At 44.4% G+C, this 12,816-nt stretch overlaps 1 protein-coding gene across 1 annotated transcript in view; it reads right to left on the minus strand.

Moving 5' to 3' along the window:
• LOC306750736 (collagen alpha-1(XV) chain-like) overlaps positions 1-12,816 on the minus strand; it is a gene marked incomplete at its 5' end in the record, with an annotated part of 52,934 nt that overhangs the window by 23,235 nt on the left and 16,883 nt on the right. The window contains 3 exons of the mRNA XM_079234207.1: positions 737-868; positions 1,961-2,131; positions 2,222-2,469. Coding sequence (XP_079090333.1) covers positions 737-868; positions 1,961-2,131; positions 2,222-2,469 — 551 coding nt within the window. The remainder of the gene's footprint in view (positions 1-736; positions 869-1,960; positions 2,132-2,221; positions 2,470-12,816) is intronic.

Consider the following 12,816-nt stretch of genomic DNA (forward strand, 5'->3'; position numbering starts at 1 on the left):
ATCTTAACAAGGAGGGGAAAAAAACAATAAGAAACTTCTTTCCACTGTCCTGGAAACGGGACAGCTCCTAGTTTTATTTTTGCCCGTCAGATGAACTCTAAATAAGAAGAGGGGAGCAGAGGAGAGCGCAGACGAGGCCTGGTTTCAGTTTAGAAGGTCAAAGGTCGCGTCAAGTTTCTCTCCCCCCAGCCACGAGTTGATTCATTCACAATAAAGATGTGTTGCCATGTTTCACTCCGTTTAAATGTGACATCTCGACAACAATGGAAACTCTAAACTATGTTCTCCTCCTCATCCCTGAGTGCTGAAGTATTTACTGACTCACTTTCATTTACAAGAGCGCTGAGAGCAGAAAGTCACACGCTATTTTTAAACAATTGCACGGGATTGTTGCTACTGTTTCATTCCACTCTTTTTAAATGAATATGTGTTGCTTTGGCGCTCACAGTTGCATTGATATAACTCACTGAGGATGAGACGCAGCTAAGAGATCGGCTACACCCCCGCCTCCCCGAAAAAATAAATGTAAATCACATACAGCTTGTCATTTATGAGCTCATCCATCCGCTGTCTCCTGCGGCGGTCGTAAAGCTGCCAACAAAGACTATTGTGTCCGTGTCTCCAATGTAGAAACAGGCAACCACCCAAAGCGCCACGTTTGGGTTCGGCGTCCCACTCTCCTCCCGCTAGGAAAGCCCTGAGGCGGATTTTCACGGGGCCGCACATCCGGACTCACCACAAAGCGCGGCAGGCCCGTGCCGCCGGCGTTCCCCACGAAGATCCCCGAGCTGGCCTCGAAGGTCAGAGGCCGAGGGCTCCTGGTGAAGGCCACCCGGTGGTGCTCCTCGCAGTCCATGAAGAGACGCACCTGAGCGACAAAGCACACCGGAAATCAAGAGAAATAAATGCAACCGAATAGAACTTCTGTTGAAGAGACTGCAGGCAGTCTCTGCTGCAGGGAACACAAACCTGCATGAGAGTATTGTTAAAGGATGATTCTGCTTTCTTCTTGTTTTTCTATGCTTTAGAGCTCCATTGTTGTCTATAAACTATTAAAAGCGCATCACTGAGCCACTGACATGCTCCACACAGCAGGCGTAGTTTATTTTGATTCACATAAACCTTCCTGCTGCTGTAAATACTCACCGGCTCCAACAAATGTTTGGTAACTGATTTAGCGTGACGAAGACCGACTCCATCGTTTGTTATTATAAAAACGCTTGTGCCTCAATATTAGTTTCATGAACAACACGGTCCACTGTCGTACAAAATTAGATTTCTTCCACTCTGATTAACCGAAACCTTTCACAACTATATATTTGGAATTAATGCATTTTTTTAAACCTTTTGAAAGCCATCTATTTTTAGGCCCTTTCCTTGAAAATGTCAGACCCAAACTAAAAAGGGTTTATCTCTGCAACCACTAGGGCTGTTTGAATAATGTTGGTGTTATAATAAAAGGTACACATGTGAGATGTTGTTCAGATGTGTAAATATCAGTCTATATGTTACTGGTTAAGAGTAAATGAAGATGACACACAGAAAAAAATTAAAAGGTTTCAGGTCCGCCTGTAAAAAAATCACTTTCAGGATGATTATTTCTTTGAAATGATGCAGCGGTAAGGTCCAACTCTAACCCAAATCATAACTCAATATGTGAACATTCTCTAACCCAAATCATAACTCAATATGTGAACATTCTCTAACCCAAATCATAGCTCAATATGTGAACATTCAATATGTGAACATTCAATATGTGAACATTCTCTCTGCAAAGGTTGACTTTGATAAAGTGAAGCAGAACAAAGTTAGAGAGGGTTTAGTACAGAGAACATTCTGACGAGGTCTCCAACATAGTTCAATGCATTCCAGCTGACGGCATGCAAAACCCTTGTCTCCCAATGTGAGTGCAGAAATCAGTAGAAGCATCTTCACCCAAACAAAGGGACATTGAACGCACCTGCGCCCCGTGTACAGTCAGGGTGAACCGCGCCCATCTCCCCGTCAGCTCTCCCATCTTGAAGGAAGCTGCTTCCTGGGTCCTGCCTCTGGTTTCCGGGTCGGTGTAGTACAATATGACTCTCTGGGAGGAATCCTCCACCTCGGACAGCGCTATCCCTAAATGTACAATCTTGCAAAAAAAAGGAGACGTAGAAAAGGGTTAATTACTTTCTCTCCGTGTACAGAAAAAAGGTAGTAACAGTCAAACAGAGGCGTATACCTTTTGGTACGCGTCCGTGATGGCGAACAGCACGCCGCCGCGCCGCGTGGTCGGCTTGGCCGTGACCGTGATGGCGAAGTCGTGGTAGAACGGGTCGGGGATGAAGGACTTCGTGAGGCGGCCCACGTTGGCGTCCGGGCCGAAGCTGTAGGCGGGGTAGCCCTCGAAGCCCGTGACGAAGGAGACGGAGGGCGGGAGGGGAACGCCGATCAGCTCCGTCAGGTCCAAGGCCGTCAGAGAACCGCGCTCTGCGGGAAAGAAGAGAACAGAACGCGGACACCGTGTTAGTGGAAGCAAGTGTATCACCGGCCTACTGACACCCAAAATAAACTGGGCTGACAAGAAGGAGACGGATGGCTGCCATGTGGCCGTGTGGAAACAACCAGCTGAACTTCTGCTGTCTATTGGAGCCAAAAGCCTCTCGTATCTCAATTAGTGCATTAACGATGATCCCCTTTAGCCTTCTTCTCAAGAGAAGGGAAAATCCATTAGTTTCTAAATATAGAACCATGAATGATCACTAAAGTTTTCTAAAGGCCTTGAAATCCAGGTCCAAAGCAGCAGAGAAAATGGGCCTTCAATGGGCTGCAAAATCTGCAGGTTTGCCACGTGCCAGTCAGCGTGTGACTATGCACCAACAGACATGTTAATGAGTTTTTTGCTTGTACATCTTTCTCTGTGAATTCGTCTGCGGCCAGACGAGACGTAACGAAGCTGCCGTGCGCTCTGCGTTTTGACGGATGCTCGGAGGTGACAGCGTACACAATCCATAGGGAGGCAGTGGTGGACCCCTCCAGTGGGTTAATCCAGCCACGGGTCAGAGGACTGATGTGTTATCATAGAAATTAAAGCATTCCACAGGACAGACAGTGTGGCAGGCGGAGTCCCCTTCCAACTCATCTTCTCCCTTCCTTCAAGACTGAATTTAGCAAACGTATTCCTCTGGAGGACGTCCTGTGAGGTTCCAGCTGTCCCCGCTTCTGTCTTTGGACATTTTGGAGTTTGACAACATGCTAGAATACACCCCATAAAGTTTGCCAAGGGTGTGAGAAGGAGCTTCCATCCCTCCAACGCTCCGTGAATGCCCTCCATCCTGCGCTTGCCCTTTCTCTCCGTCACACACACACACACACACACGCACACACACACTTGCGGTCCCATCCACACCTGGTTCTGCTTAGCGAGGGAACAACCTGGAACAATCGTCTGTTCTTCCAGAGCGCACGGGGCAGCGTAGAGGCCGGGCATCTGGAAGGCATTAGGGGAGACCAATACACACGTGCCGCGCAGTGGCAGCTCCTGTAAATTAGGCCTATAGTGTGTGTGTGTGTGTGTGTGTGTGTGTGTGTGTGTGTGTGTGTGTGTGTGTGTGTGTGTGTGTGTGTGTGGGTGTGTGAGATGGAGTGACAAAGCCAAAAAAAGAGTGGGGCAAAGAGAGGCAGACAGAGTGGGAAACAGTCAGACTTCCATGACTGTGTGTGTGTGCGTGTGTGTGTGTGTGTGTGTGTGTGTGTGTGTGTGGCCAGTAAGCCTCCCCTGCAGGAGGAGAGGCACACTTCTTTCCCCCCCGAGCGTTAATTGGATTGAAACCCCCCGACAGACTGTGGCAATTAAAAAATAACAATGGAGTGCAACCCACACCGCTCCGCTGTGTAACCCATACTTTGGAGAAGAAATGATGGATTGTATTTCTTTTAGCCAACCAGTCATTGTGTGTGTTCCCCGTGTGGTTTTAGAGCAGTTAGTCTTCCTCAGAGAAGACCAAACATGAAGATGATGGTAGTTTTGTTTCTAAAGATCTTTGTTCACATGAGGCTGCCCTACATCTCGTCTCTCATCTTTCGGTCAGAAAACAATAAAAAGAACTGCAAAGTTAGTGCAAAGCTCAGTTTTTTCACGCCAAAATGCCGTTTTTTCGCAGTGTTTTTGAAAAGCCCTGTTTAGGTGAAAAACGTTGGTTCACTGAGGACGAAAAGGCCCAAAAATACGGAGCAGGAAGGATGTGATTCTACAGGTGTGGCGCTGACCTGAGCCAAAACATGGTTGTAACTACTACATGGCAGTACACTAAAGCATGTCCAAAAAGGTGGTTAACAAGCAAGTGCATTCAAACTTCATGAGAACTAAAAGCTACACGTCTTCCATTGGAGGTGCAAGCAGTGCGAGTGCTTAGCTTGCATTTCTCTTCAGGGGAAGATCTTCTCTTAACTTTCAGACTCTCATGAAATCCAAGCGAGCTAGAACAAGTTCCTCGAAATATTTGACCCATTTCTGCTTCCAGTGAGGCCTGCTGGCAGTCAGTATCCCCTCCCCTGTGATGTCACTGTGAAGTCCCGCCAAAGTGCGCCGGCCAGCATTCCCACAGTGTCGCTTTCGCTCCGTCTTTCCCCCGAAAGTGACATCACTGCAGATGTTCCTCCACTGGCGTCGGAGACCTCACAGCTGGACAGACCGCCATGGAGAGCGTCGCCGAGTATAGGCGCCCGTGTCCCGTGTCACAAATTGACCCGGCGGCATATTTGTGCATCATATTCGCAAGCGGCTGGTGCACGTTGGAGAAATGTGACCATTACTGTGGAGAACGAGAAAAATGTTTTAAACATCCCAGTGCGAGACGTTGTCTCCGTGAGAACCTTGTGAGTAATCCGGGTCAGGGTGTGACTTCCCCAGTGTAATCAGGCTTGGCTGAGTCTCCAGCAGCACCTGCACTGGAACGAGGACGGCTCCGGAGAAACCGTACGAGTCGTCCAGCGCCGGCCTTGCAGTAATAACCTCAAGGTGCACAAGATGTCCGGGGGCCTCCGAGGAAAACCACTGGTTTCAGAGAGGGGAACTCCCTTTTTCTTGGGAAGAGGAGGACGTGCTGGCGAGTGAAATGAGATTACCTCAGCGCTATTAGTGCGGACACGTCGTGACATCAGACTTAATAATCACAGTGCAGGCAGCGTTCTCACACACAGGAAGTGATATTCAGTGTCAATCAAAAGAAAGTGAGATATATGAAGAGATACAAACGTGCATTTTGGGCCGTAAACTAAACGCTGTAACTTGAATGTGTAGAAACACATCAATGTTGGTGTGAAATAAGGACATTTGTAGAAATCTGTATTTCATTGGGATGAAAATGACTGTTTGTACAGATGGACTTCATTGAAAAGCAAAAAAAGTCATAATCTATGCTCACCATGTATCAATGTTGCATCATCTTGCATTCCTTGTTATTACTTTTGACATTGTGGGACATCACACAGAAGAAATGAGGAAGGCTGATCCCATAATGTCGGTGTATGTTACACACTACTGCGAACTATTTAATGAAATGTAATGTAGAAGGAAAAAGTTGTGAGTCCTCCCCATGAAAAGTGATTTATGTTGACTTCTGCTCCGAACTTCAAGAACATCACGAGAAAGAAAAAATGAAAGTAAATCAGAGGAGCCTGGTCCTCCCTTTGTTCTGCATAAGAAACATTTTAGCATAAATGGTGAAGATCAGAAAGATGTTAATGTCGACAGCTCAGAAACAAAGACAGAGTAAATATTTTCATGAAAAGAAAAAGAAAAACTTCGGCAGACCATGATGCAACGGGGCATGGCTGCATAAGGGGATTTTGAAGAAGAAGAAATGTACATTACAACAGACACACACACACACACAGACACACACACCTCACTCACAAGATGGAGAGAAACACATAGGCCTCCCTAACACAAATATAAACTTTATTAGAGAGAGTATTAGTGCTGCTAATTTCTGCAAATGCATTTTTTTTGTTTTTCAGAGCTAATATCTAATTAAACACAATACATTATTTCCTAATATGTGTGTAGATGACATTAACACGGTAATCGATTAATATTTAGATTTTTTGACAGTTCACACTGACTTCGGGACGGTTGAGATTATGTTTTGGGATGTTGATGAAAAAAGCTAAAATGCACTAAATTAGATTAGTTTTGAGAGAAAATATTGTAGTATTCAATTTATAAAAAAATGAGATTCTTAAAAAAAGAAATATCCGTCTAATTTTGTCTCTTGTACATTTAATACTACTCCTTGTAAGTGTTTTTATTGCTGCCATAATCAGTCTAATACTCTCGGCTACTAGAATAATTAATAGCTGCAGAATGTGCACTTTTTTAAACAGAAAAACTTGCTTTTTTTACTTTGACTTGGCTAAGATGTAGAGATACAGGATTAGGGCTTGACCAGAAAGAAAGAAAGATCATAATAAAGGTCATAATAATGTGGAGATGACGGACGCAGCATCTGGACCTCTCTAAAGGGCGTCGGCTGACAGTTTGTAATGAGCCGTCCCGTCTAATGAGAGTCTGAAGGGAATCTAATGAAACCTTTAGCCGTCTATCACTCCACCTCCCAGACACTCTGACGGGATCATGCAATGCAGAGTGTCTCGTGAACTCCACCAAGTGTGTGGAGCTCTGTGGCGTGAGGTCACACCACATCTTACCCTGGTCCCTCCTGTCGCGTAATCGTTTTAAAACCCTCGTTTGTTTCAACGTCTTTCAGCTTGATTGACACAGACTCAAGTGAAAGCACACGGTGGGGAAATAGAAGCCAAGATGGCAACGAAAAATGGAAGGAAAAAATGTGAATTTGTCCATTTCTTGCATAAATAGTTACTTCTTGCCAGCTGTCTTAAATGTCTGAGGGCCCCTGAATGCAACAGGAGGGGAAGCATCTGCTACCAATGGCATCACCAGACAACAATGACTTGTTTTTTGACTAAATCTTCTTTCGATTTTGCTTCAAATCACAGACGTGTCGTCGTATTGTGAGACACACTTGCATTGTAACACCTGTCTGCTTATGAAGAGGCCGACAGCCAGGTGTTCCGCTCAGACCTGTGACTTTAAGTACATTTGAGTCAAACAGGGATGTTCTGTCTCTTCTGATCCACAACTAGAAATTAACTCTGTTTCCAAAAGGGCCTCAAATCTTTCCGCCAGGTCGACCAAACAAGACGCCTCCCCTCCTTTCATCCCTTCATCCCGAGGATCACGGCGGTTGACTGACAGCGGCGGAGTGATGTCAGCAGGAAGTTCTGGGTAAAAAATACAGAGACCACACAGCCGGCGTATTTAACTTGAGAATGTGTGTGTGTGTGTGTGTGTGTGTGTGTGTGTGTGTGACCAGGTGAGGCTACAGGCCTCCCATTTAGCACAAAGCTGCTCTGTTGGTGTTGAAGTCCGTGCAGCAGTTAGCGTTAGCATTAGCGTTAGTGTTAGCGCTCTCACGTGTGATCAAAGGCTCTGGATCCCGTTCAGATACAATGGCACTTTATTTTTTTCTCGCTTGTGTTATTGTTAGACGAAAGAGACTGTTAGCTCGTCTGTGTTAGCGTAGCGGCTAAAGAAACAGGCCGCAAGTGCTCCGACTTACGTCACACTTTTCTGAGACGATGAAATATTATTTGTATGTCCGAGGAAAGAGGGCAAGATTTTACTGGGGATGCTAGCAAATCTTATTTTCTGGAGTCGAATTTCATATTTTTATAATCTTTCTCAACCTCGTGCATTTATAAACATGCTAACCAGTTTAGCATGCTATATTTTCATCATCAGTTATGTAAGCGAGGGAGGAAGTGAAACCCAGAGTCACGGAGCGATGACGTCATGTCCCACCGTCTCCTTCTCTGACCTCGACCAAATCAAAATGATGTGTGTGTGTGATTAGTGCATCATGGGAATGTGGCCGTCATGTTATTAAAGTAGAAATGAGAGATTCCTATACATCTTAATAATGATGCAGCACCTGCATGTGACTCCTGTATGTTAGGAATGTGATAGTCCGCAAGAGGCCTGCTGTACATGTGCCAAATTTCTTCCATAGTCTTTTATTCAACTTTAATTATACCTGCAGTTCACCTTTGAGCCACAAGAGGGAGCCGGCATGTTCGTATTGCTCTGATAATTGTAGCCTGCTTGTAACAACCAATCGAATATGAAAGGCTAGCGTACATCCTGTTTGTACTGATGCAAGAAACACATTGAGAGCCTGCTAACGCGTGCATTTATGGTGTCTCTAAGTATTTAATATGTGTATATGTTTGCATGCATAAAGCAAAGTTGGGTTTTATCAAACGTATTTCTCTTCAAAATTGCAGGTTAACCTATTGAAGACAATATAAACTGAAATGGCAGTAAAAATGAATTTAAATTCCCACAAAAATTGGCTCTTCTATTGATTTATAGGTAATATTTATCATTTGCTATTTTAAAAACAAAGTTTGGGACACACTGATCTAACACATAAAGAATGTCTCAACGTCAGCGAGCTACCAGATCTGCTCAATTTAATGAAGCTTCTCAGAGACGTTTCATCCAAAACAGACAGTTTGTGGTGGATATTGAACCCATTTATTCATTCCAATGGGAAAGAAAAACAGATTCCACATGAGCAACACATGGAGACAAATACTGTAAAGATGCAGCCGGGATGAATTGTATGGGAAAATTCATCCTACTTAAAAAGGCAGGTTCATCCACAACAACAAAATATTTTAAAAATTAGAATAAAAATAATAATATAAAAAGACAAAGAAAACGTTTAAATTATATATATAAAAATATATAAACAATTTAAATAAAAAAAATATATATAATTAAATAATTCAAAATAAAAACGCTAAATAATGAAAAATAAAATAAAATAAATAAAAGATTATGTATGAAAAAGAATGTAAAAAGATTTATATATTTAAAAAAATATATATAAATATATATTTTAAATCTTTCTAGCAGTAGCCATGCAGATAGTTTTACTATTAGTTTGTTGTGTCCATGATTGAGACGTGTCCCTGCTTTCACTCCTTTGCAATGGAGGTTTGTTTGAGAAAACAAGTCTTTTTGGAATCGGGTCATGAATAATCAACTGAACTCACAGTGAAGGCTATTCATCAGACCTACTTTTTACCAGATGAAATAGTCCTACAACTACAACCAATATGTTTTATTTTGTAATAAGGGTATAACTTCACGCCTAAATCACAAGTTAGGGCTGCAACATTGAACGGTAAATGCACCTTAGATACTGTTTTTTAGTGCTTAGGAAGCACAGTTACAAAGGAGTCCTTCATATGCTCGGAAATGCAAATAGATATCTGGAGCTGCCGTGTGGGGTTTCCGTAGCGGGGAGCTACCTGGTGCAGCAGAGGTCTGTATAAAAGAGGCTTGTTCTCAGTTTGGTTGAATCCAGAAAAGCTCACAATCAAGTCTGCCGTGACCTCACGAAAACCTTTTGCAAAGGAGTTTCATTCTCCACGCTCAAAAGTACAATGCTAAATGAGTTGGTGTTGGTCACAGAGTTCAGTGCCGACAGCAAAGCCAACATGAGTTCAGGCGCTAATAGCCTTGCAACAGGACATCAACACAACACGGCACAGCTGATTGTCCCCGAAAATGGAAACAGCTTTTACAGCGACTGAAAGTACAACTGCTTGTAAAATGAACCAGATGGTTTTAGGAGAATCAGATTAAGCCGTTTCAAAACCTCGCCGTCCTCACTGCTGGAACGCGGCCACAGGTATTCTACTTCATATTGTGATGAATCTCTCTACCGCTCTCTTCCCCTCTGAGATATATCAGCAGTTTGCTTATCGGTGCAACGGGCAGGAACAAAAACATACAGGACTAATTGGAGGAGCCAATCAGTCTCTGTCGGACTGGCGATGAAGGAGTTTTTCAGGGTATTTCCTGCTCCGATCTTTTGAAATGACGGAAATGTGTTTAAAAATAAGTTTCACGAGAACCAAACAAAGTCGTGGCGATGCAGCTGCTGAGAACAAGGACCGCAGACATGTGCAAGCGGTACTCTCTGAAGAGAAGAAGAGAAAAATCCTGTCAGCAATCATTTGCCGTAACCAACAACATCACCACAAATCACATCCAGGTTCTTATCTGCAGAGAAAACTGATGGTTATGGAGTCCAATACGCTCTTGGTTCTTGGTTGCTCTACAAAAGACTGACTCGACCCTACCACTGCGCATGTCCCCAGTTAGCCCCAGTGACCCTGATTATTCAAACACAAGCTTTTAGTTCCCTGGGCGTGGAAAAGAAGAAAGAAAATGCAATTACCTCGCCGGGTAACGGGAAACGAATACTAAACATTTAGTCATTTTGGTGAATTCCCACAGTAGCCAAGAGGAGGAAATGATAACCTGGATGGAGAGCTGACATCAAGAGTCATAAAAACATCAGTGGTTGGTGTCTTTAAAACTCAGGAATTCCCTCAAAAAAACATTTCAAGACTTTCCAATCTGGTCTTTATCGCACTAATTGTGTTCGTGCGATGGGTGCTACGTTCCTCTATCCTGTGCACGCACTAAGCTCACGCTCAACCTCCTGCAAAAGACTCCTTCGAATCACATTCACTTGCAATTTACCAGACGCTGCCTTGATTGTGGCCCAACCGGACACACCTCTTTGTGTTGTTGGCGAACAAGTGAACCCAGTTCAGCTCCAATCTGCCAATTCCTGCTCCAAGAAATGACTCGCCGTATACCCGTCGCAGCGGAGTGAGGTAGTGCGCACTGTCTCTCCTTCTTATTGATGCCAGCTGCGGTGCTGAAACCACCAAGCGAGACTCCCAGATGTGAGGGGATGGGATGTATTATTGCACAGCTTGTGGGCCGTGTCACCGATTCGCTTGTGATCTACATGGACAGCAGTTGAGAAGTGTCCAAGTTCTTTGCGACTCCATTGTTGAATCCACTTTTTTTTTGGCCGTGGAGGCTTTATTGGCCCGCGATCCTCCAGAGTGGCCGGGGTGAAGTGGTTGGGTTTGAATTGCATTGGGCAGGTTGGAGAGGAAGTTGTTGCCAAAAGCGAGACAACAGGTGCAGCGTCAGCAACACTTGGTTTTGATGGAGCTTGATGGCTAGCATTTAGCTAACATTAGCTGTCATTAACATTAACACTGTGTCCGTGAAGATTGAGACTTCCACAGTAATGTTGCTAACGTTAACAAACGTAGCATATCTGTCGAGGTATGACGAGAGAGGAACGTTAATAAAACCGAGGCTCTGCCCGGTAACAAGCTTGCTCAACTGTCATTGGATCTCAGAGTGAAAATGGGCGGGGCTTATGAAGGGTTGACTCACTATGGATTTTTTAACGCCTATACCAAAATTGGAAATATGGCCATCAGAGACCCTACATGTTTGAATCTGCACCAATGCCAGCACTACATGGAAACGTTTCTTCAAGCTGCTTGTTATTTAATTTTTTGAAGTCTATCTTCCTATGGCTCTCTCTCACTGCACACACAACGGGAGCCTTATGTGGGACAGGTAAAGCGAGGTCTGGACCGGGGTAAAAGGGGCTGAGCGGTCAGCCGAGCGCATTCTTGTGTTTCGTCCAACGTCCATCCTGGGGAGCCGGGTTGTGTCTCACTGAGGCCGACCAGATTCTTCTCGGCCGGTGGTCTTTAATGTACGATAAGGTATGCAGTGGGAAGCTGTTACTGAACCTCACTGACTTTTGGTGGACAAATTTTACGATGAGAAGTTCGGTGAAATGACGTGTGTCCCATTAGTACACTGGAAACCAAGTCCAGTATGAGATCTATCCGATCTATTTTGTTATTTTGTGTCCCCCAAAATAGCCGTTATTTGACTTTGCAAATATCTTAGCTCTGAGTGTGTCTTGTAAAAACAGGAGAAGTCCGCCAGGAAAGGCTGGCTGACGCTAACCTGGTTCAATGGCAGCTCTTCTGTAGGTTTTTACAAGGGGTTAATGGGTCTCAGAGTGACTCCAGCAGACCGTGGAGGACGAGCATCTAATGACTTCATAATGACAACAGGGTAAGTGTAGCATGCAGGAGGGTGGGGGTCACTGCAGGTCAGGGCAGAATAAGCTTGTGGTGTCATAATGTTTTAGGTGTTTTTTCTTTCTACATGAATGGGCTGACTGTGTAGAATATACTTGATGCAGAGTGGGCATTTCATGTTACTGGCGAATAACATAATGTATACCACCTGCTGCACTTTTCATACTCCGTCCACGTCGTGTTACTCTTAAAGAAACGATTCTTTCCACCAAAAAAACACAACACAGGTTGACACTGAGCACAGGAATCGACTTGGCTGAGTAATACAGGAATCCAGACGAATCTGGACCAGTGATTCAAAGCTCTGGAGTGTGCCCGTATAAGCCAACATCGGACAGGACTGGGGTCACCGATAAGGGTCTCTTTTTCTGTGTGCCCGTACAAGCTGGCACGTCCAAGGCTGCAGAGAGGCAAAGGCCAAATAGTTTAGTTGGCTAGGAGAGAGGAGCCAAGTATTACTCCTGTCTGTCTCGTATGAAACACACACACACACACACTCGCGGCTGCCAGCTCCTTCACAATTCTTATCTTCCATCTTCATATGGGGACCAACTTGGCAGCAGAACAGCATCACCTTTGTAAACGAGAATATTTGCCACGTTTTTTTTTCTTATTCTTAATTTTTCACTTAAAGCCCCCTCAGGTCAGTTTTCAGCACAATATCGGAATTACAAGCCGTTTTTGGAGGCTCATGTTTTTGCAATTGAAAAACACAAGTTGAAAACTGCATTCGTTATTGCTTAGGCA

Source organism: Taurulus bubalis, assembly GCF_910589615.1.
Source record: "Taurulus bubalis genome assembly, chromosome: 18".
Lineage (NCBI taxonomy): Eukaryota > Metazoa > Chordata > Actinopteri > Perciformes > Cottidae > Taurulus > Taurulus bubalis.